The 26465-nt window shown below is 36.8% G+C and overlaps 1 protein-coding gene across 1 annotated transcript in view; it reads right to left on the bottom strand.

Moving 5' to 3' along the window:
* The window catches only part of LOC106067947 (neuronal acetylcholine receptor subunit beta-3-like), a 93034-nt gene that overhangs the window by 6755 nt on the left and 59814 nt on the right, over positions 1–26465 (bottom strand). Inside the window, exons 3-7 of the mRNA XM_056019654.1 lie at positions 19085–19287; positions 15010–15119; positions 10337–10585; positions 6165–6373; positions 4251–4337 (exon numbers count right to left, since the gene is read on the bottom strand). Of these exons, the coding sequence (XP_055875629.1) occupies positions 4251–4337; positions 6165–6373; positions 10337–10585; positions 15010–15119; positions 19085–19287 (858 nt within the window). The remainder of the gene's footprint in view (positions 1–4250; positions 4338–6164; positions 6374–10336; positions 10586–15009; positions 15120–19084; positions 19288–26465) is intronic.

The following is a 26465-nucleotide window of genomic DNA, read 5'->3' as shown; positions in this document are numbered from 1 at the left end:
TGACTTCTCCTTGTCTGTCGTCATTTCTTACTATAAACATCTTTGTCTGTCGTCATTTCTTACTATAAACATCTTTGTCTGTCGTCATTTCTTACTATAAACATCTTTGTCTGTCGTCATTTCTTACTATAAACATCTTTGTCTGTCGTCATCTTTTACTATAAACATCTTTGTCTGTCGTCATTTCTTACTATAAACATCTTTGTCTGTCGTCATTTCTTACTATAAACATCTTTGTCTGAGTCATTTCTTACTATAAACATCTTTGTCTGTCGTCATTTCTTACTATAAACATCTTTGTCTGTCGTCATTTCTTACTATAAACATCTTTGTCTGTCGTCATTTCTTACTATAAACATCTTTGTCTGTCGTCATCTTTTACTATAAACATCTTTGTCTGTCGTCATTTCTTACTATAAACATCTTTGTCTGTCGTCATTTCTTACTATAAACATCTTTGTCTGTCGTCATTTCTTACTATAAACATCTTTGTCTGTCGTCATCTTTTACTATAAACATCTTTGTCTGTCGTCATTTCTTACTATAAACATCTTTGTCTGTCGTCATCTTTTACTATAAACATCTTTGTCTGTCGTCATTTCTTACTATAAACATCTTTGTCTGTCGTCATTTCTTACTATAAACATCTTTGTCTGAGTCATTTCTTACTATAAACATCTTTGTCTGTCGTCATTTCTTACTATAAACATCTTTGTCTGTCGTCATTTCTTACTATAAACATCTTTGTCTGTCGTCATTTCTTACTATAAACATCTTTGTCTGTCGTCATCTTTTACTATAAACATCTTTGTCTGTCGTCATTTCTTACTATAAACATCTTTGTCTGAGTCATTTCTTACTATAAAAAACTTGTAAATTTAAGCAAACAATTTCCAGTATTTCAAAGTTGTACGAATGGAATAATGTTTCCTTGTTGCATGAAAGTGTTTAATATTATCGAGACATTGTTGGCAAGGATTGATCCATCCACTTGATCAACTTTCTTGCTTCTTCTTTTTGTTTCTACAAGAAACAACAACAAACTAAAGTCAATGTGTGATTTAGAATTTCAGTCAAGTCATTTTTTTTACTTCTATCAATTTATTTATTTATGCATAATTGTAATTTAAAATTGCTTTTACATTTTTCTTTCTATTATTGACTATTATAGATTTTTGGAACTAACATAAATTAGAAATGATTTTTGTTGATACATAAATGATTAAGTTGATATAGAAGGATGATAGTCTTAGTATCATTTATTGTGTCTGTTTCTTGATGTCGACGCAAAGATGACGTCAACTTGAGTATTTGGTGTGACACTACCTCACCGGACGTGTCTTACCCCTCAACCTTTTTACCCCCCCCCCCCTTGTCTTTGCTCCATTCGTTCCCACACAGTTACACAGACATAGACACCTTCAATCACACACACACACATATAGATACAAGGAAATCAATAATTCACAAGCGAAGTCTTCTGACACCAAAGAATTTCCCTTTGTTCCGGTTCCTGCATGTTTTTAGCCGCCCTGGTCTTGGTGTCTCAAGTTAGTCCAGGCTCTCACTCTCTCGTTCTCTCTCTCTCTCTCTCTCTCTCTCACATCAACCCTTAAACTTACATCTCACCTCCCTGGCCATTGTTGTCCGCCCCCTCTCAATCTTTTTTTTCTCTCCCTTTTCTTTCTTCTCTTTCTCTCTCTTTCAGTCTCATTTCAACTACATATACTTACATCCAAACCCTGTCTCTTGTCCCCCTCCCATGTCTCTGCCCCCCCTCCATGTCTCTGCCCCCCTCCATGTCTCTGCCCGTCCTATTTTTAATGGAAGAGTCAATTTCAGGGAAAGCTCACCTCATTGTGATCATGCTGGACCATTCATGTGCTCACGTCATGGCCCGAATGAAACACAGGAGCGGGGGAGGGCGGGGACGGCTGGGCTGAATGCATGCAGCACTTCTCTAATTTAATTCTGGTGCCCGAGTGAAGGTAGCACTCTCTCGTGTCCCCCCATGTCCCAGAAGGCTTATACTTATATTGATACTAGAATCCACTCACGCAACGCTCATTTATTCATGCCTACCGCCACCCACTACCTCCATCTCGGATGCTTGTATATCCAAAACTAGACGCATTGTTTGTCTACAGGTGGACACTAAATAGACCTCAATACATTTACTTTCTAATGTAATAACTTTGAGACCGTACAATCTAGATTCTATTGATTCTAGAATGATCCACTCTATTTATATTCTATAAATATCAGAACTAGGTGTCAGCGAGTACAATCTACTTACTCTATATAAATGTCTTGGTTATTCTCCCGCTAATAGTTCATTGTCTTGTATAAGTTCTGGTTAATCTAGGGTCTAGTGCTTTGAGTAAGGGTTTACGATTGTTAATAGAGGTAGTTTTAGGGAAAGAGTTTTAATTTGGCATAATTATCTTAGAACACCCCAAAGCCCTGACTACCTGAGTCATCTCTAATTCTCCCACTTGCGGTGGACCAAAACTAAAACAACGGAAATGTCACTTATGATACTTACAGTGTACATTGAACAACCAAGTCATCTTCATGATCTAAACCACATGAGTTCAATTTACCAAAAAATTTTTTTTTCAACCCAGTATGTTCTTTTTTATTTGTTTTAATTCGAAATATAAAATATAAGATTATACTTCCTTCCGTCAAAATAGGGACTAATTCTTTTGTTTTTATACAATCGATAAATACGTGATTTTGTGTGCAAAAAGTTTAAAATCAAAATGAAATGAAATGATTGTGTGCGTGGAGGTGGTTGAGAGAAAGTGACGACGCCAAATGTTATAATCTAAAAAGAAAGTCAGACCAAAATGCAAAGACGTTATGAAATGCTATAATTTTGAATTAAAAAGCCAAAACAAAAACCCAGTCAATAATTGTGTCAGGTATTATTTGTTTTTGGATGGTGACTAGGGCGAGGGGGGAGAGAACTGTACTATTAGACTTCTCAGGCCAGATGTGTGTCTGGGAGGTCGGTACAAATGGCTCGTCTTCTAAGTCAACCTAACATGCTATTTCATGTTTTGGACAAACAAATGTTAGGAGAGGTTCCAATTATGGGGAGGGGGAGGGGGTGGAAGGGATGTGCGGTCAAAATAGTATGTGAGCTTTCAATGCCCAGGATGTAATTATAAGGAAGGGCTCTGGTCAAAATGCACCAGATAGCCTCTCAACTATTTCGATGAAGAGATGAAAAGCTGAAGAAAAGAGATGTATGTAGGTCTACGTTTAAGGCGAAATGGGGGTGAAAATAATTGATACCTGCAATCGTATTCACGGGTAAAACTTTTAACAGACACGTAATAATAAGACGTAACAGATACTAAAATTAAAGATTTGGAGTGGCAAGGAGAGGCGTGACAGAGGGGGAGAAAGAAAAATGAAACTAAAATTCACAGATCAGATGTGAGTTTGTAATGGAGGGCGTTTCAAAGAGGACCTAACTCATCCTAACATAGACGAGAATTCGCAGGTCAAAAGGGGGATTTTTGAAATGCGGGAGTAAGTAAAAAAAAAAAGGGCCCAGGTCAAAAATGATCCTAGAGCCAATTAAATATTTCGATTAAGAACTGAAAAGCAGGAGAATAGTCAGAGAGTGTTTATAAGAGACGGAGAGGGGGGGTTGAAACAGGCCGGTCCACTGCAACCTAATCAATACTCAAATTCACCGGCCAAAGGAATATAGGGGTGGGGGGGCTTTTCTGTTATTGCTATAATTAAGATAATAAGGGAGGGGGTCCATGGCAAAAATAAACAACCTATATAGACTTGGAACAAATCAACAGGCGAAGCCCGAGGGTAATTTATGATTTTCTCTTATGTAGTTGTGTTTGAAACGCCTTTATAAGTGTCAAATTTCTGTAACTTGTATAAGCTGCTTGTTGAATAATTGAAATTTACATGAATATTGAGGAAAGAAATTTAGCACAAATTGTTGCACGAGTGACTCATAACATAGTGCTAAAATCACGAGTGACTAATGACATAGTGCTACAATCACAAGTGACTCATGACAAAGTGCTACAATCACGAGTGACTCATATGCTACAATCACGAGTGACTCATGACATAGTGCTACAATCACGAGTGACTCATGACATAGTGCTACAATCACGAGTGACTCATGACATAGTGCTACAATCACGAGTGACTCATGACATAGTGCTACAATCACGAGTGACTCATGACATAGTGCTACAATCACTTACCTAATAAAGGCATTCTTGACGTGCCAGGGGGTAAATTCTTTTCTAACAATCTCAGCAAGACGAAGAATGCAATAAAAATCGCTAAACCTGGGGAAAAAAGGGGGGGGGGGTAAAATGAAAGAACAATTTTCAAATGTTAAGTGAGACACAATCAGCCATGAGAAACTCTGGACTTGATGGGATTCTCAAAGTGAATGTCACAAAACTACAAGTCAAAACAGATTTTCTTTAATTTATTTCATGAAAACTTTAAGCCTTTGTTTCTAGAAATTGATCTTCAATTGAGTATCAATAATGTAGAGATTAACTCTCAATGTTTCATATATGACATTTCTATTGCAAAACAAAAGTTAAACAAAAAAATAATAATTTAAAAAAGATTGATTATACTGAGTACATTGCATCGATTATTTTGAATCAATCTTGTAAGCAAAAAATTAATGACTCAAAATTTATCGATACATTTTCAATACCTTATTGGTTTGTTCTCCAAAAGAATAAATATTACGTTTGAACCTTTTATTTTCAAGTGGGATCCAAAGGCAATATAGTTATAGTTCCTTTTTCAGACCTTGCCATCTATAAAGGTCACCTGTTTCTATGGCCAACGTTTAATGAGGGTGTCATGTGGCCAGCACAACGACCAACCGCCGTTACTCTTCCCCAACTCATGTCATGTACTCATTAGAGTTGGGTGGACTCAGAGGCGCTCTAAAGATCCCGACATTAAAAATCCCAGTCTTCACCGGGCTTCGAAGCCGGGACCTCTCGGTTCGGAAGCCAAGCACCTCCATTACAATGATGTCAAATATATATTTTGTTATCCTGTTGGTCATTTAGGTTGAACTTTATTTTAGATGAAACTTAATTAGATAGGCAAACAGATAAGTGTACACAATGGCCTAAGCTACTATCCTGGTCTCGCGACCTTAATACGTCTGCTAGTGAACATGTTGACAAGAGTTACCTCGCGCTTTGATAAACAAGAGGTAAACATTTATTTGACGTTGTTCGAGTCTGGATTCGAACTAGAGCCTCCTTGATGAAAGGCCGAGGTGTTTCGCCACTGAGTTTTTCAAGTTCTTATTATTAGTTTTAAGTGTTTGACGAATGGCTTAAGTCTCTACATAATTATAGTCACCGTCTAGTAATTAATTAATTAATTTTAAATGTTTAATATATTCCTGTATTCTCATTGACAATAAATAATGTGCTAACTTCATCCGAAAAAGGACATAGGAGAAAAACGAATACAAAATTTAGACCTTACAGACAGACAGACGGAGTGACTTGATATAAGCTTGGTACAAATATTTACACAGTGATCTTAATACACATAATACAAAAGTACACAATCACAGATTACAACTTTGGACACAGAACAAGATACTGAACACGAATAATTCATAAGGATTTCCTGGATTTTGTGGATATTTCAGCAAGAACTATAAAAAAGCAGCAGCTATTTACCTTAGGCTTCTCATTTGAAAGTAGGTAGAAAGTACGTAGAAAGTAGGTAGATTATGTGAAACACTACAAGGCATTCTGCCTTTGCAAAAAAATGTTTAAAGTGGTTATTGGATTGCTCAGACTGATACCATTACTTATGGCTAATGTCATCTTCAATGGCTTAGCTTATACGTCTGTGTACAACAGAAGGCGATACGTCTATATATCGGAGTTACCATCTACTTGATTGGCTATAGGACCAAGTCTGCAATCCATGAGTATCTAAGAACAGAACTATTTAGAAGTTTAATTTCAACCAATCCATGAGTATCTAAGAACAGAACTATTTAGAAGTTTAATTTCAACCAATCCATGAGTATCTAAGAACAGAACCATTTAGAAGTTTAATTTCAACCAATCCATGAGTATCTCTGACCCTGAACAACTTAAGTAGATATTTCTTACCTAGTTGCATTTTAGCAGGAGACTCTGGAGGTATAAAGAACAAGACTAGAGTTATTGTGGTCAATAGAATACACGGCAGTATCAAGATGTAATTAAACAAGGCTGATCGTCTTTGAAACACCAAGTGGTACTGAAGCTCGATCCAGAACAGTCCTGGGCAGCAGGGCATGGTCTTATTGAGTCGATACGCTGGAACATCCAGTATAGCCCTGATATAAACATACAAACTTGATCAATATGGACCAAGGGGGGGGGGAGAAAAAAATTGAGAGATAGAGAGAGAGTGAGAGAGAGAGAAAGAGAGAGAGAGAAAGAGAGAGAGAGATAAAGAGAGAGAGAAAAAGAGAAAGAGAGAGAGAGAGAGAAAAAGAGAGAGAGACAGAAAGAGAGACAGAGAAAGAGAGAGATAGAGGAGAGAAGAATTCGTAAATGATTCATATAGATAGTAAAATAAAAATAGTTCTAAAAAACTGGCTAATATTGAGTGACATTGCATCAATTATTCTCAATCAATCATTTCGAATGACTCAAATTGAACCCTATATTTGCGATACTATAAATGTTTTGTTGTTCAAAAAAGTAGAATTCGTTTAATTTCTCGGTTAAATTATATTTTTAAGAGCGATTCGAAAGCACAATTAGAATTTGTCAAATCACTGTATTTTGTCACTGTATTTTGTCACTGTATTTTGTCACTGTATTTTGTCACTGTATTTTGTCACTGTATTTTGTCACTGTATTTTGTCACTGTATTTTTCACTGTATTTTGTCACTGTATTTTGTCACTGTATTTTGTCACTGTATTTTGTCACTGTATTTTTCACTGTATTTTGTCACTGTATTTTGTCACTGTATTTTGTCACTGTATTTTGTCACTGTATTTTGTCACTGTATTTTGTCACTGTATTTTTCACTGTATTTTGTCACTGTATTGGTCATTTTTGTTGACCTTTTTTTTGGATGGAACTTGCTGAGGAAACTGTGCACTATTGCTTAAGTTACTCAGGCAGATTGACTGTGCACTATTGCTTAAGTTACTCAGGCAGATGACTGTGCACTATTGCTTAAGTTACTCAGGCAGATGACTGTGCACTATTGCTTAAGTTACTCAGGCAGATGACTGTGCACTATTGCTTAAGTTACTCAGGCAGATGACTGTGCACTATTGCTTAAGTTACTCAGGCAGATGACTGTGCACTATTGCTTAAGTTACTCAGGCAGATGACTGTGCACTATTGCTTAAGTTACTCAGGCAGATAACTGTGCACTATTGCTTAAGTTACTCAGGCAGATGACTGTGCACTATTGCTTAAGTTACTCAGGCAGATGACTGTGCACTATTGCTAAAGTTACTCAGGCAGATGACTGTGCACTATTGCTTAAGTTACTCAGGCAGATGACTGTGCACTATTGCTTAAGTGACTCTCCTGGTCTTGCCACTTTTACACGTCTTCTGACTTGCGCATTGTTAAAAGGTTAAAAAAAAGGTTAAGTCTGAAATTAAACTCGGGCCTCTATGGTCAAAGGGCGACGTGTCAATTCAATTAAAAATTAAATTAAAATAGAAGTTTCTAATAGTCCATTGTTAGTTTCAAATGTGTAACACACGACCTACGTGTCTAGATTATTGTGATTAATAGTACGGGTCGCCAGTCACCGTTGGATTATGTTTTCCCTGTAAAACAAAATAAATTAATTGAGACAAATTGATTAACAAATAGGTTAATTATTTGATTGATTCGTGTATTTTCATCGAGAATCCATAACTAGATCGAAAAGGGAAGCGGGGAATACAAGTGGCCAACCAGACAAACGGAATGACTTTCTAGAAGATTTGTAAACAACAAAAGTGAACTCGAAAACAAATAAAGAACTAACGGAAAAGCAAATTGTATAGGCGGCAAGACTTCTGTTTGGAATACGATAAGGATAAGTTTAGTCTGAGGTAAACATTCTTATTTAGAGGAATTAAGTCGAGGTGAAAAGCTAGCGTAAAGTTTTGCTTGCTTGGTCTGAAGGCAGTGTGCTAAAATTAGCATGAGGCCTATTGTACATGGGGAAAATTCATTGCAATATACAAAGTTATGTTGGACTTCTTATAATCGCCTGTATAACAGGTAGTCCGAATTTTAAATTCAATGTCATATTAATGTAATATATATATATATATATATATATATATATATATATATATATATATATATATATATGAGAGAGAGAGAAAGAGAGAAAGAGAGAGAGAGAGAGAGAGAGAGAGAGAGAGATTAGAAACACTATCTTATGTATACGATAGAACAGTGTTTCCCAAACTGTGTTCCGGCGGAACCAAGTGTTCCGCGAGATCTGAAAAGGTGTTGCACGAACTACTGGACTAAATCACTAGTAGATCACCACGTGAATGAACCTCTCTACAAAGTAATCAAAGTGTTTCGCTAAAACCTCAGAAGTGACAAGTGTTTTGTTAACGAAACTTTTTGGGAAACACTGCACTAGATGCTAGAACAGACATGAAGTTCAAAACACTGCACTAGATGCTAGAACAGACATGAACTAAAAAAAACTGCACTAGATGCTAGAACAGACATGAAGTACAAAACACTGCACTAGATGCTAGAACAGACATGAAGTACAAAACACTGGACTAGATGCTAGAACAGACATGAACTAAAAAACACTGCACTAGATGCTAGAACAGACATGAACTAAAAAACACTGCACTAGATGCTAGAACAGACATGAAGTACAAAACACTGGACTAGATGCTAGAACAGACATGAAGTACAAAACACTGGACTAGATGCTAGAACAGACATGAAGTACAAAACACTGGACTAGATGCTAGAACAGACATGAAGTACAAAACACTGCACTAGATGCTAGAACAGACATGAACTAAAAACACTGCACTAGATGCTGGAACAGACATGAACTAAAAAACACTGCACTAGATGCTAGAACAGACATGAAGTACAAAACACTGCACTAGATGCTAGAACAGACATGAATAACAAAACACTGGACTAGATGCTAGAACAGACATGAACTAAAAAACACTGCACTAGATGCTAGAACAGACATGAACTAAAAAACACTTCACTAGATGCTAGAACAGACATGAAGTACAAAACACTGGACTAGATGCTAGAACAGACATGAAGTACAAAACACTGGACTAGATGCTAGAACAGACATGAAGTACAAAACACTGGACTAGATGCTAGAACAGACATGAAGTACAAAACACTGCACTAGATGCTAGAACAGACATGAACTAAAAAACACTGCACTAGATGCTAGAACAGACATGAACTAAAAAACACTGCACTAGATGCTAGAACAGACATGAAGTACAAAACACTGGACTAGATGCTAGAACAGACATGAACTAAAAAACACTGCACTAGATGCTAGAACAGACATGAAGTACAAAACACTGGACTAGATGCTAGAACAGACATGAAGTACAAAACACTGGACTAGATGCTAGAACAGACATGAAGTACAAAACACTGGACTAGATGCTAGAACAGACATGAAGTACAAAACACTGCACTAGATGCTAGAACAGACATGAACTAAAAAACACTGCACTAGATGCTAGAACAGACATGAACTAAAAAACACTGCACTAGATGCTAGAACAGACATGAAGTACAAAACACTGCACTAGATGCTAGACCAGACATGAAGTACAAAACACTGGACTAGATGCTAGAACAGACATGAAGTACAAAACACTGGACTAGATGCTAGAACAGACATGAAGTACAAAACACTGCACTAGATGCTAGAACAGACATGAACTAAAAAACACTGCACTAGATGCTAGAACAGACATGAAGTACAAAACACTGCACTAGATGCTAGAACAGACATGAAGTACAAAACACTGCACTAGATGCTAGAACAGACATGAACTAAAGATGCTAGAACAGACATGAACTAAAGATGCTAGAACAGACATGAACTAAAGATGCTAGAACAGACATGAACTAAAGATGCTAGAACAGACATGAACTAAAGATGCTAGAACAGACATGAACTAAAGATGCTAGAACAGACATGAACTAAAGATGCTAGAACAGACATGAACTAAAGATGCTAGAACAGACATGAACTAAAGATGCTAGAACAGACATGAACTAAAGATGCTATTGAATAAATGAATTTACCAGGAACTGCTCTCTATGAACTCTGTTAAATCGATGTAAGCCTTATTATCATAAAATATAATGTCCACCTTATTGCCATCGTATGTCCAGGAGCCAAACTTGAGCGTGCAATTCTGGACATCGAATGGAAAGACATAGACATCAATGGGACAAGAACTCCTGTAGACAACTTGAGGGACGTTGTAGACGCTGCCATCCTCACTTATAATACACAGTGCGTCACGGTGGGCAGTTAGTCGTAGATCGGCACTGGGGAATAGATATGTGACTTACGTAATGTCAGTGTCCATTATAGTAAAACTTAATGACTTCTGTAAAGCATGGAATATTTTAAGCTAAATTAGGTCACGGAGGTTAAAATAGACAGAGGGTAGCAGGAAAAGATAGACAGAGGGTAGCAGGAAAAGATAGACAGAGGGTAGCAGGAAAAGATAGACAGAGGGTAGCGGGAAAAGATAGACAGAGGGTAGCGGGAAAAGATAGAGGGTAGCGGGAAAAGATAGAGGGTAGCGGGAAAAGATAGAGGGTAGCGGGAAAAGATAGAGGGTAGCGGGAAAAGATATACAGAGGGTAGCGGGAAAAGATAGACAGAGGGTAGCGGGAAAAGATAGACTGAGGGTAGCGGGAAAAGATTGACAGAGGGTAGTGGGAAAAGATAGACAGAGGGTAGCGGGAAAAGATAGAGGGTAGCGGGAAAAGATAGAGGGTAGCGGGAAAAGATAGAGGGTAGCGGGAAAAGATATACAGAGGGTAGCGGGAAAAGATAGACAGAGGGTAGCGGGAAAAGATAGACTGAGGGTAGCGGGAAAAGATTGACAGAGGGTAGCGGGAAAAGATTGTCAGAGGGTAGCGGGAAAAGATAGACAGAGGGTAGCGGGAAAAGATAGACTGAGGGTAGCGGGAAAAGATAGACTGAGGGTAGTGGGAAAAGATTGACAGAGGGTAGTGTGAAAAGATAGACTGAGGGTAGCGGGAAAAGATTGACAGAGGGTAGTGGGAAAAGATTGACAGAGGGTAGCGGGAAAAGATTGACAGAGGGTAGCGGGAAAAGATAGACAGAGGGTAGCGGGAAAAGATAGACTGAGGGTAGCGGGAAAAGATAGACTGAGGGTAGCAGGAAAACATAGAGGATAGCGGGAAAAGATAGAGGGAAGCGGGAAAAGATAGACAGAGGGTAGTGGGAAAAGATTGACAGAGGGTAGTGGGAAAAGATAGTCAGAGGGAAGCTGGAAAAGATAGACACAGTGAAAAAAGTGCGGACATTCTATGTGTTGTTGTTGGTACAAACTACTTACAAAACTGAATTTAATTTGTGTTTGTCTATAATACTAGTCTTAATTACCCAGGGGTTTCCACCGTTAATTTGTGTTTGTCTGTAATACTAGTCTTAATTACCCAGGGGTTACCACCGTTAATTTGAGTTTGTCTGTAATACTAGTCTTAATTACCCAGGGGTTTCCACCGTTAATTTGTGTTTGTCTGTAATACAAGTCTTAATTACCCAGGGGTTACCACCGTTAATTTGAGTTTGTCTATAATACTAGTCTTAATTACTCAGGGGTTTCCACCGTTAATTAATTTGAGTTTGTCTACAATACTAGTCTTAATTACCCAGGGGTTTCCACCGTTAATTTGTGTTTGTCTATAATACTAGTCTTAATTACCCAGGGGTTACCACCGTTAATTTGTGTTTGTCTATAATACTAGTATTAATTACCCAGGGGTTACCACCGTTAATTTGTGTTTGTCTATAATACTAGTATTAATTACCCAAGGGTTTCCACCGTTAATTTGTGTTTGTCTATAATACTAGTATTAATTACCCAAGGGTTTCCACCGTTAATTTGTGTTTGTCTATAATACTAGTATTAATTACCCAAGGGTTTCCACCGTTAATTTGTGTTTGTCTATAATACTAGTCTTAATTACCCAGGGGTTACCACCGTTAATTTGTGTTTGTCTATAATACTAGTATTAATTACCCAGGGGTTACCACCGTTAATTTGTGTTTGTCTATAATACTAGTATTAATTACCCAAGGGTTTCCACCGTTAATTTGTGTTTGTCTATAATACTAGTATTAATTACCCAAGGGTTTCCACCGTTAATTTGTGTTTGTCTATAATACTAGTATTAATTACCCAAGGGTTTCCACCGTTAATTTGTGTTTGTCTATAATACTAGTATTAATTACCCAGGGGTAACCACCGTTAATTTGTTCCCATGAAACCCCCCCCCCTGCTTTTTTTCTTACTTAGAACAATAATAATATGTTCCCCCCCCCCCCCCAAAAAAAAAAAAAACCAACATGGATTGACCTGCGAATTCTAGTATCTAGTAGGCTGAATTGGACCGGCAGGTAAATTCGATGATTCATCTTTGGCTACGCTCTTGGAACTAGGGGACTGTAGTTTGCTTTAGATTTTATATCGAAAAGGGAAGTTTTATCGTCAAAATCATTTTTTGGGTGGTTTTAAACTAAATTTAATTCAAAACCCCTTTAGCTACACTCATAGAATTTGGTGACTGTAGTTTGCTTTAGAATAAAATTGAAGAGAGAGGTTTTCGACTTTGAAACTCTCTGTATGGGGGTATTTAAACTCAAAACCACCAGGAGGGGTTTTAAACTTATAAAAAAAAACTCAGAGGTGGGGGGGTTTAAACTCAAAACTACTCTTAGCTTAGCTACGTTCATAGAATTTTGGGTCTTTAATTTGTTATATTTATATTGAAGAGGTTTTTTTTTAGCTTAAACACAAAACCCCTTTGGGCTACGCTCATACAATCTGGTATATGATGTATGGATAGTCTTATATTGAAGAGGGGGTTTTATCATAAATTTCGGAGGTAGTTTTCAAATTAAAATAATCTTCCTTCGCTATGCTCATGGAATTTGGGGATTGTCGTTTGCATTCTTTTTTTTTTTTGTTGTTGTTTTGTTTTATAGAAGAGGGGGATTTGAGTGCAAAACCCCTTGGTAGGGGTTTTTAAACTCAAAATCCCCTTGGCTGCGCTGGGGCAAGTGATGGTTTAGTATTAAAATCTCGCATAAAAAAACAAAATCAAAGCAACAAATCAGTCACTAAATTCCGATCACCCCCCTTGCGGGGGAGATTTCATTTCGGGGGGGGGGGGGCGTTTAACCCCCTTCCTGGCTACCCCAATGAATACTATAAGTTTCAAAGACTTTAACAAAGGGTAGAAGATTTTTGGCTTTCCCGTTAAGATAGCCCTGGTCAGTGTATTTATGCTAATAGACTATATGTATTAAAATCAAAACCAAATTCCTTAAAAAGCTATTTAACTAAGGCTAAATTATAGATAGAACTTATAGATGCATTATTTCCATTAATTAATATAACTTAACCATTTTTAGTTTAGGACACTCTGCCTAACTGGATTGATCTAGATCACACTTACACATAATATAGGTCTAGATCTATATACTTGTAGTCTCGGCATAATAATAGATGCTAAGTCAGATAAATTGATTTATTCTAGATTTTAATAGAGACCTAACTACTATTTGAGTCTAATAGATATAATGGACCTCATTCACCAATCGTAAACCAACAGGGGAGGGGGTATCTGGGAGATACCCTTTAGACGATCAGTAAACACGGCTCTGCTCGAAGGGGGTGTCGAACTTCGAGCACCCTCCATAGGTAGCCAAGCTAAGCCAAGTTCAAGCGTACTTAGCCTCTCGACCATGCTATCACGAAATTGCTCTGGCTAGTTATACTAACATCTACCAACTATCCACTAATTAAACACATATCTAGATATACCCCAGTCAATTTTAAACTTAAAAATGAAACAGTCATTAGCAATCTTATCTTATCTTATAAAATACAGACGTTCCTTCAAGAAATAAGATGATAACGTCCTACGCGTCATATATTTAGATCTAGTCATTAACCAACCTGTTGATGACCTCTGGAATTTGATAAAATCTATCTTAACGTAACAGAAAATCATATACCAACTCATCAAACAAAATAAATAAATGCTGGTTTAATAAAAGATTAGAGAAGCTTTGCAAACAGAAGGAAAAATTATATAGGAAATTTAAAGAAACTAAGGCAGAAAGAGTTTACAAAAAGTATATTAAAATTAAACACCTAATCCAAAAAGTCAGCAGACAGCTGCAGAGTGAATACATGAACAATGTAATATCTAAAGATAAGAATGAAAACCTTTTGGTCACACATTAAGTTTAAGAAAATGGAAACAACAAGAGTAGCACCATTCAAAGAAGAAGAATCCTTAACACACTTTGAGAATGAAACTAAAGCTAACATCCTAAATAAATACTTTGCATCAGCATTCTCAGCCCCAGGAAAAAAAGACATATTACTTAATTTGAACCAAGTATATATACATTCGGTCTATGTTGAGATATGAAAAAAAGTGTGAAGCTGATAGATCAAAGTTATGCAAAACAAAAGTTTTACTTTAAGTTAAACATAAACATTGCATTGCAGACTATCGAGTTATTTATATACATTGCCTTGCATTAATTAGCATGGGATTTCTGAGCTAAGTATTCATGAAATAGATAAATAATATCACATCTGATATAGTCATGTGTATTGTGTATGTTTGCTCTTTACCTACAAATAAGTTATTCTATCTTTAAACTGTAGGTAAATGATTTAAACATTTCAACTCACTAGTTATGCAACTTTATATCAGGAGTCCAGATGTGCTCACATGGTATTCGGACAGATGAGACGTTTCCATATTCGGACTTGTTCCACTTAATTTGAGCATCAAACCACAACTGTAACAAAGGAAGACAAAATGTTTGTACAACTGTTACAATGTAAGACTAAATGTTTGTACAACTGTTACAATGTAAGACTAAATGTTTGTACAACTGTAACAAAGGAAGACAAAATGTTTGTACAACTGTTACAATGTAAGACAAAATGTTTGTACAACTGTTACAATGTAAGACAAAATGTTTGTACAGTAATTATAAACTTCACAGTATTTCCTTTTTTTGTTTTGGAAGGGAGGTGTGGTTTATTCTATTTTGATCATTAACTTTATAATGCACTACAACTCAAACTGCAAGTGCAGAGTTTTGCTGGCATATATAAAGACGTGGTAGCAGCTGTATGCCTAAATAAAGATTGGTATCAACTGTATGCCTAAATAAAGATGTGGTATCAACTGTATGCCTAAATAAAGACGTGGTATCAACTGTATGCCTAAATAAAGACGTGGTATCAACTGTATGCCTAAATAAAGACGTGGTATCAACTGTATGCCTAAATAAAGATGTGGTATCAACTGTATGCCTAAATAAAGACGTGGTATCAACTGTATGCCTAAATAAAGATTGGTATCAACTGTATGCCTAAATAAAGATGTGGTATCAACTGTATGCCTAAATAAAGATTGGTATCAACTGTATGCCTAAATAAAGATGTGGTATCAACTGTATGCCTAAATAAAGATTGGTATCAACTGTATGCCTAAATAAAGATGTGGTATCAACTGTATGCCTATATAAAGATTGGTATCAACTGAATGCCTAAATACAGATGTGGTATCAACTGTATGCCTATATAAAGATTGGTATCAACTGAATGCCTATATAAAGATTGGTATCAACTGTATGCCTATATAAAGATTAGGAGCAGCTGTATGCCTATATAAAGATGTGGTAGCAACTGTATGCCTATATAAAGACGGACGACGGACAGACAGACCACACAAAACTAAAAGCGGCTATTCCAATTTGGGGGCCGCTACAAATAGCATTACAGATAAGTATTTCCTTTTCCATAGAGTTGTTTTGCCAGAAGTGGTCATGGATATAATCACTACACTACTTATACAATTGCATCCTTCTTAAATAGCCTCTGACACCGGTCCAGCCACTGGCCGTCACGAGCGTCTCAGATATGGATTGCGGCGGAATTTTTCCACTAACAGGAAAAGGGCAAAGGCTAGTAACAGGCGACTAAGCAAGTAAGCTTTGGGCAGTAAGGGTTCGTTAGCCTTGGCTGGCTACCCACCTAGAAAAAAGGAAAACTCTGAATTCAAACCTCGGATGCCTTGCTATACCCAAACTTGAAAAGGCTTCATGAGTCAACGCTGAGGAAAAAGCAGGAGTCGGCAACCCTTAGCAATAGGTAGCACACAGGTCTACACCCTGACAGAGCCTGCGACTCTGCTGATCCCGAATCAGAAACTCCATTGGTATCGAACCATTCTGAGAATTACTCCCTTAGAGCACGGAAGAGGAAGCGGGCAGTGAGTTTAAGGCCGCCTTTCCCCCGTATAAAGACAGCCCTAATGCCACACACGAACTAGTTCCCCTTTTTCTCGCTCATATCCGTGTCCCGATCGTCCTTCATGCAAATCCGTTGATCCCAAACTGTATCGGCACTTTTGAAAGATTTACTGCGTAGAGAGGTGGGGCACTGCTTTGAGGGTGATATCGTTCCGACCGTCCCACAGCTAATGTCCAGGGATTCATCTCATTTCTTTAAGATGATCCATAATCGCAACTGAAGGAGGCCATAAATTACAGATAAACCATATATTAAGAATGACAGCTAATACTAAATATTAAGTGTAATATTACAGAAAAACCATATATTAAGAACTAGACATATGTTACCCGCGACCCGCGGGTCTTTATTTGCGCATTACTGTCGATATAGTCACATTTAAACGAAATAATAATGTAATAAGTAAAGCGAATGTGTCAATGTAAAAATAGTGTGAATGAAGCTATCAAATAAAAATAGCTAATAGGCTTAAATCCATTTTTTGAAATTAAAACATCTGCTTGTAGGCCTACATATATTTGATTAAAATTTGAGATGAATAGACTTAATTTTGTATGTTCATGTGTTAAAGTATAAAGTAGATATTGAGGTAGACATAGATCTAAATCTACACTAATCTAGAGTTAAAAATTGGCTTTTATAGAGTTCATTCTGTGTTGCGCATGCGTGACCTTTTTTCATGAATGAATATAGGCATATCTCAACACGGCTACGCAACTTTAGCGAACAGCGAACGAATGTATTAAAAATGCTTTAGAAAAACAAATTTGAATGTTAAATTGATTAAAATATGAAATTAATGGACAATAATTAGTATGTTTATGTGTTAAAGCACAAAACTATCTTTGCGAAAAGAAGTTTTATCATCTTAGAGTTCAATAAGAGTTTTAGACCTAGACCTAGGGATAGAATCAGTAGAGAGATGTGTTAATGTGTAACCAATTGGTAATGTCTAATGAAAGAATGTTCGCCAGGAAATCTGGAGTCACAGATATCAGGAACTAATTTATGTAAAAAATGCTTTTGAAACACAAAATTGAAGGTTAATTTTATTAAATAATTAAATCAATGGATCTTCTTTTTATTTTCATGTGTCAAAGTAAAAAACTATCTGCGAAAAGTGTATTTCTTAAAATTAGATCTAGGTCTAAATCCTTTCGATCTTTTCTCATGTCAACATTGTTAACCATGGCCTAGATCCATAAATACTATAGCTTTAATAGAGTCGGACAACTTTTTTTTTGTTGAGGATCTAGGTTTGTTTTAGGGCTACAATACATACACTACGGTCTTAGTTAGTACCCAAGAAACATTCCTGCCTAGTTTTATCAAGATTGGTCAAGCGGTTTTGATGTCTATAAGTAACATAAATACATACATACATACATACAACTCACATTCTACTTTATAATATAGATGACAGCTAATACTAAATATTAAGTGTAATATTACAGATAAAGCATATATTAAGAATGACAGCTAATACTAAATATTAAGTGTAATATTACAGATAAAGCATATATTAAGAATGACAGCTAATACTAAATATTAAGTGTAATATTACAGATAAAGCATATATTAAGAATGACAGCTAATACTAAATATTAAGTGTAATATTACAGATAAAGCATATATTAAGAATGACAGCTAATACTAAATATTAAGTGTAATATTACAGATAAAGCATATATTAAGAATGAAAGCTAATACTAAATATTAAGTGTAATATTACAGATAATTTCATATGTTTCGTGTAGTATCACTATACGATCCCATTAATAAAATGCAATTTTTAAGTTAATATCATATATTGAGTGTGAGTACTTACTTTCTAATCCCATATATTGAGTGTGAGTACTTACTTTCTAATCCCATATATTGAGTGTCAGTACTTACTTTCTGATCCCATATATTGAGTGTGAGTACTTACTTTCTGATCCCATATATTGAGTGTAAGTACTTACTTTTCGATCCCATATATTGAGTGGGAGTACTTACTTTCTGATCCCATATATTGAGTGTGAGTACTTACTTTCTAATCCCATATATTGAGTGTCAGTACTTACTTTCTGATCCCATATATTGAGTGTGAGTACTTACTTTCTGATCCCATATATTGAGTGTAAGTACTTACTTTTCGATCCCATATATTGAGTGGGAGTACTTACTTTCTGATCCCATATATTGAGTGTGAGTACTTACTTTCTGATCCCATATATTGAGTGTGAGTACTTACTTTCTGATCCCATATATTGAGTGTGAGTACTTACTTTCTGATCCCATATATTGAGTGTGAGTACTTACTTTCTGATCCCATATATTGAGTGTGAGTACTTACTTTCTGATCCCATATATTGAGTGTGAGTACTTACTTTCTGATCCCATATATTGAGTGTGAGTACTTACTTTCTGATCCCATATATTGAGTGTGAGTACTTACTTTCTGATCCCATATATTGAGTGTGAGTACTTGATCTTGCTCGTTCAAACTCATAATCTGTGTCAACTGTATAGCGAAGGCCACCTGGAGAGTGTCGTTATAATTTAAGACTGGTCGACTTAAAGTTGTTCGTTGTTTGTAGGACTCGATGATTTTGTTAACAACTGTCTCTTCAAACGACATCCCCGTGCGTCTTTTGTTACCTGCAGAAATATCACAAATATCAGTCTTATAAAGAGATCTAGACTCTACTGAAATACAACAAATATCAGTCTTATAAAGAGATAACATCTTAATCTACACAATGACATCCCTACCCACACACTAACAACCATAACCACACACTATCATCCCAACTCACACACTAACATCAATACGCTAACATCCTTACCAACACACTAACATTCATACCTACACTTTAACATCCATAAGCTAACATCCATACACTAACATCCATACCAAAATCCTAACATCGATAAGCTAACATCCATACACTAACATCCATACACTAACATTCATACACTATCATCCATACAAAAATACTAACTTCCATACGCTAACATTCATAAACTAACATCCATACGCTAACATCCCAACAAACACACTAACATCAATACACTAACATCCCTACCATCACAATAACTTTCATACACTAACATCCCTACCAACACACTAACATTCATACACAAACATCCCTACCAACACACTAACATTCATACACTAACATCCCTACCAACACACTAACATCCCTACCAACACACTAACATCCATACACTAACATCCCTACCAACACACTAACATTCATACACTAACATCCCTACCAACACACTAACATTCATACACTAACATCCCTACCAACACACTAACATCCATACACTAACATCCCTACCAACACACTAACATCCATACAATAAAATCCCTACACTAACATCCCTACCAACACACTAACTTCCATACACTAACATCCCTACCAACACACTAACATCCATACACTAAAATCCCTACACTAACATCCCTACCAACACACTAACATCCACACACTAAAATCCCTACACTAACATCCCTACCAACACACTTACTTCCATACACTAACATCCCTACCAACACACTAACATCCATACCAACACACTAACAACCATATACTAACATCCATACACTAACATCCATACACTAACATCCATACACTAACATCCCTACCAACACACTTACATCCCTACCAACACACTAACATCCATACACTAACATCCCTACCAACACACTAACATCCATACACTAACATCTCTACCAACAAAATAACATCCATACACTAACATCCATACACTAACATCCATACACTAACTTCCATACACTAACATCCCTACCAACACACTAACATTCATACACTAACATTCATACACTAACATCCATACACTAACATCCAAACACTAACATCCATACACTAACATCCATACACTAACATCCATACACTAACATCCATACACTAACATCCCTACCAACACACTAACATCCATACACTAACATCCATACACTAACATCCATACACTAACATCCATACACTAACATCCATACACTAACATCCATACACTAACATCCATACACTAACTTCCATACACTAACTTCCATACACTAACATCCAAACACTAACATCCATACACTAACATCCATACACTAACATCCCTACAAACACACTAACATCCATACACTAACATCCATACACTAACATCCATACACTAACATCCCTACCAACACACTAACATCCATACACTAACATCCATACACTAACATCCATACACAAACATCCATACACTAACATCCATACACTAACATCCCTACCAACACACTAACATCCATACACTAACATCCATACAATAACATCCCTACCAACACACTAACATCCATACACTAACATCCCTACCAACACACTAACATCCATACACTAACATCCCTACCAACACAATAACATCCATACACAAACATCCATACACTAACATCCATACACTAACATCCATACACTAACATCCATACACTAACATCCCTACCAACACACTAACATCCATACACTAACATTCATACACTAACATCCCTACCAACACACTAACATCCATACACTAACATCCATACACTAACATCCCTACCAACACACTAACATCCATACACTAACATCCCTACCATCACAATAACTTTCATACACTAACATCCCTACCAACAAACTAACATCCATACACTAACATCCCTACCAACACACTAACATCCATACACTAACATCCCTACCAACACACTAACATCCATACACTAACATCCATACACTAACATCCCTACCAACACACTAACATCCATACACTAACATCCCTACCAACACACTAACATCCATGCACTAACATCCATACACTAACATCCCTACCAACACACTAACATCCATACACTAACATCCCTACCAACACACTAACATCCATACACTAACATCCCTACCAACACACTAACATCCATACACTAACATCCCTACAAACACACTAACATCCATACACTAACATCCATACCAAAACACTAACATTCCTACACTAATATCCATACACTAACATCCCTACCAACACACTAACATCAATACATTAACATTCCTACCAAAACACTAACATCCCTAACTACACACTAATATCAATACACTAACATCCCTACCAAAACACTAACATCCCTACCAACACACTAACATCAATACACTAACATCCCTACCAACACACTAACATCCCTACCAACACACTAACATTAATACACTAACATCCCTACCAAAACACTAACATCCCTACCAACACACTAACATCAATACACTAACATCCCTACCAACACACTAACATCCCTACCAACACACTAACATTAATACACTAACATCCCTATCAACACACTAAAATCCATACACTAACGACCCTACCAACACACTAACATTCATACACTAACATCCCTACCAACACACTAACATTCAAACACTAACATCCATACACTAACGTCCCTACCAACACACTAACATCTATACACTAACATCCCTACAAACACACTAACATCTATACACTAACATCCATACACTAACATCCCTACCAACACACTAACATCTATACACTAACATCCATACACTAACATCCCTACCAACACACAAACATCCATACACTAACATCCATACACTAACATCCCTACCAACACACTAACATCCATACCAAAACACTAACATCCATACACTAACATCCCTACCAACACACTAACATCAATACACTAACATCCCTACCAAAACACTAACATCCCTACCAACACACTAACATCCCTACCAACACACTAACATCCATACACTAACATCCCTACCAAAACACTAACATCCCTACCAACACACTAACATCCATAAACTAACATCCATATACTAACATCCATACCAACACACTAACATCCATACACTAACATCCCTACCAACACACTAACATCAATACACTAACATCCCTACCAACACATTAACATCCATACACTAACATCCCTACCAACACACTAACATCCAAACACTAACATTCATACACTAACATCCCTACCAACACACTAACATCCATACACTAACATCCATACACTAACATCCCTACCAACACACTAACATCCATACACTAACATCCATACAAACACACTAACATCCATACACTAACATCCCTACCAACACACTAACATCCATACACTAACATCCCTACCAACACACTAACATCCATACACTAACATCCATACACTAACATCCCTACCAACACACTAACATCCATACACTAACATCCCTACCAACACACTAACATCCATGCACTAACATCCATACACTAACATCCCTACCAACACACTAACATCCATACACTAACATCCCTACCAACACACTATCATCCATACACTAACATCCCTACCAACACACTAACATCCATACACTAACATAACCACACACTATCATCCCAACTCACACACTAACATCAATAAGCATACATCCTTACCAACACACTAACATTCATACCTACACTTTAACATCCATAAGCTAACATCCATACACTAAAATCCATACCAAAACACTAACATCGATAAGCTAACATCCATACACTAACATCCATACACTAACATTCATACACTAACATCCATACCAAAATACTAACTTCCATACGCTAACATTCATAGCCTAACATCCATACGCTAACATCCCAACAAACACACTAACATCAATACACTAACATCCCTACCATCACAATAACTTTCATACACTAACATTTCTACCAACACACTAACATTCATACACTAACATCCCTACCAACACACTAACATTCATACACTAACATCCCTACCAACACACTAACATCCCTACCAACACACTAACATCCATATACTAACATCCATACACTAACATCCATACACTAACATCCATACACTAACATCCATACACTAACATCCATACACAAACATCCATACACTAACATCCATACACTAACATCCCTACCAACACACTAACATCCATACACTAACATCCATACAATAACATCCCTACCAACACACTAACATCCATACACTAACATCCCTACCAACACACTAACATCCATACACTAACATCCCTACCAACACAATAACATCCATACACAAACATCCATACACTAACATCCATACACTAACATCCATACACTAACATCCATACACTAACATCCCTACCAACACACTAACATCCATACACTAACATTCATACACTAACATCCCTACCAACACACTAACATCCATACACTAACATCCATACACTAACATCCCTACCAACACACTAACATCCATACACTAACATCCCTACCATCACAATAACTTTCATACACTAACATCCCTACCAACAAACTAACATCCATACACTAACATCCCTACCAACACACTAACATCCATACACTAACATCCCTACCAACACACTAACATCCATACACTAACATCCATACACTAACATCCCTACCAACACACTAACATCCATACACTAACATCCCTACCAACACACTAACATCCATGCACTAACATCCATACACTAACATCCCTACCAACACACTAACATCCATACACTAACATCCCTACCAACACACTAACATCCATACACTAACATCCCTACCAACACACTAACATCCATACACTAACATCCCTACAAACACACTAACATCCATACACTAACATCCATACCAAAACACTAACATTCCTACACTAATATCCATACACTAACATCCCTACCAACACACTAACATCAATACATTAACATTCCTACCAAAACACTAACATCCCTAACTACACACTAATATCAATACACTAACATCCCTACCAAAACACTAACATCCCTACCAACACACTAACATCAATACACTAACATCCCTACCAACACACTAACATCCCTACCAACACACTAACATTAATACACTAACATCCCTACCAAAACACTAACATCCCTACCAACACACTAACATCAATACACTAACATCCCTACCAACACACTAACATCCCTACCAACACACTAACATTAATACACTAACATCCCTATCAACACACTAAAATCCATACACTAACGACCCTACCAACACACTAACATTCATACACTAACATCCCTACCAACACACTAACATTCAAACACTAACATCCATACACTAACGTCCCTACCAACACACTAACATCTATACACTAACATCCCTACAAACACACTAACATCTATACACTAACATCCATACACTAACATCCCTACCAACACACTAACATCTATACACTAACATCCATACACTAACATCCCTACCAACACACAAACATCCATACACTAACATCCATACACTAACATCCCTACCAACACACTAACATCCATACCAAAACACTAACATCCATACACTAACATCCCTACCAACACACTAACATCAATACACTAACATCCCTACCAAAACACTAACATCCCTACCAACACACTAACATCCCTACCAACACACTAACATCCATACACTAACATCCCTACCAAAACACTAACATCCCTACCAACACACTAACATCCATAAACTAACATCCATATACTAACATCCATACCAACACACTAACATCCATACACTAACATCCCTACCAACACACTAACATCAATACACTAACATCCCTACCAACACATTAACATCCATACACTAACATCCCTACCAACACACTAACATCCAAACACTAACATTCATACACTAACATCCCTACCAACACACTAACATCCATACACTAACATCCATACACTAACATCCCTACCAACACACTAACATCCATACACTAACATCCATACAAACACACTAACATCCATACACTAACATCCCTACCAACACACTAACATCCATACACTAACATCCCTACCAACACACTAACATCCATACACTAACATCCATACACTAACATCCCTACCAACACACTAACATCCATACACTAACATCCCTACCAACACACTAACATCCATGCACTAACATCCATACACTAACATCCCTACCAACACACTAACATCCATACACTAACATCCCTACCAACACACTATCATCCATACACTAACATCCCTACCAACACACTAACATCCATACACTAACATAACCACACACTATCATCCCAACTCACACACTAACATCAATAAGCATACATCCTTACCAACACACTAACATTCATACCTACACTTTAACATCCATAAGCTAACATCCATACACTAAAATCCATACCAAAACACTAACATCGATAAGCTAACATCCATACACTAACATCCATACACTAACATTCATACACTAACATCCATACCAAAATACTAACTTCCATACGCTAACATTCATAGCCTAACATCCATACGCTAACATCCCAACAAACACACTAACATCAATACACTAACATCCCTACCATCACAATAACTTTCATACACTAACATTTCTACCAACACACTAACATTCATACACTAACATCCCTACCAACACACTAACATTCATACACTAACATCCCTACCAACACACTAACATCCCTACCAACACACTAACATCCATACACTAACATCCCTACCAACACACTAACATTCATACACTAACATCCCTACCAACACACTAACATTCATACACTAACATCCCTACCAACACACTAACATCCATACACTAACATCCCTACCAACACACTAACATCCATACACTAAAATCCCTACACTAACATCCCTACCAACACACTTATAATCAACACACTAAAATCCCTAAACTAACATACTTACCAACACACTAACTTCCATACACTAACATCCCTACCAACACACTAACATCCATACCAACACACTAACATCCATATACTAACATCCATACACTAACATCCATACACTAACATCCATACACTAACATCCATACACTAA

The sequence above is a fragment of the Biomphalaria glabrata genome, chromosome 2, assembly GCF_947242115.1.
Source record: "Biomphalaria glabrata chromosome 2, xgBioGlab47.1, whole genome shotgun sequence".
In the NCBI taxonomy this organism is placed as follows: domain Eukaryota; kingdom Metazoa; phylum Mollusca; class Gastropoda; family Planorbidae; genus Biomphalaria; species Biomphalaria glabrata.
This window is presented reverse-complemented; position numbering and strand designations above follow the sequence as displayed.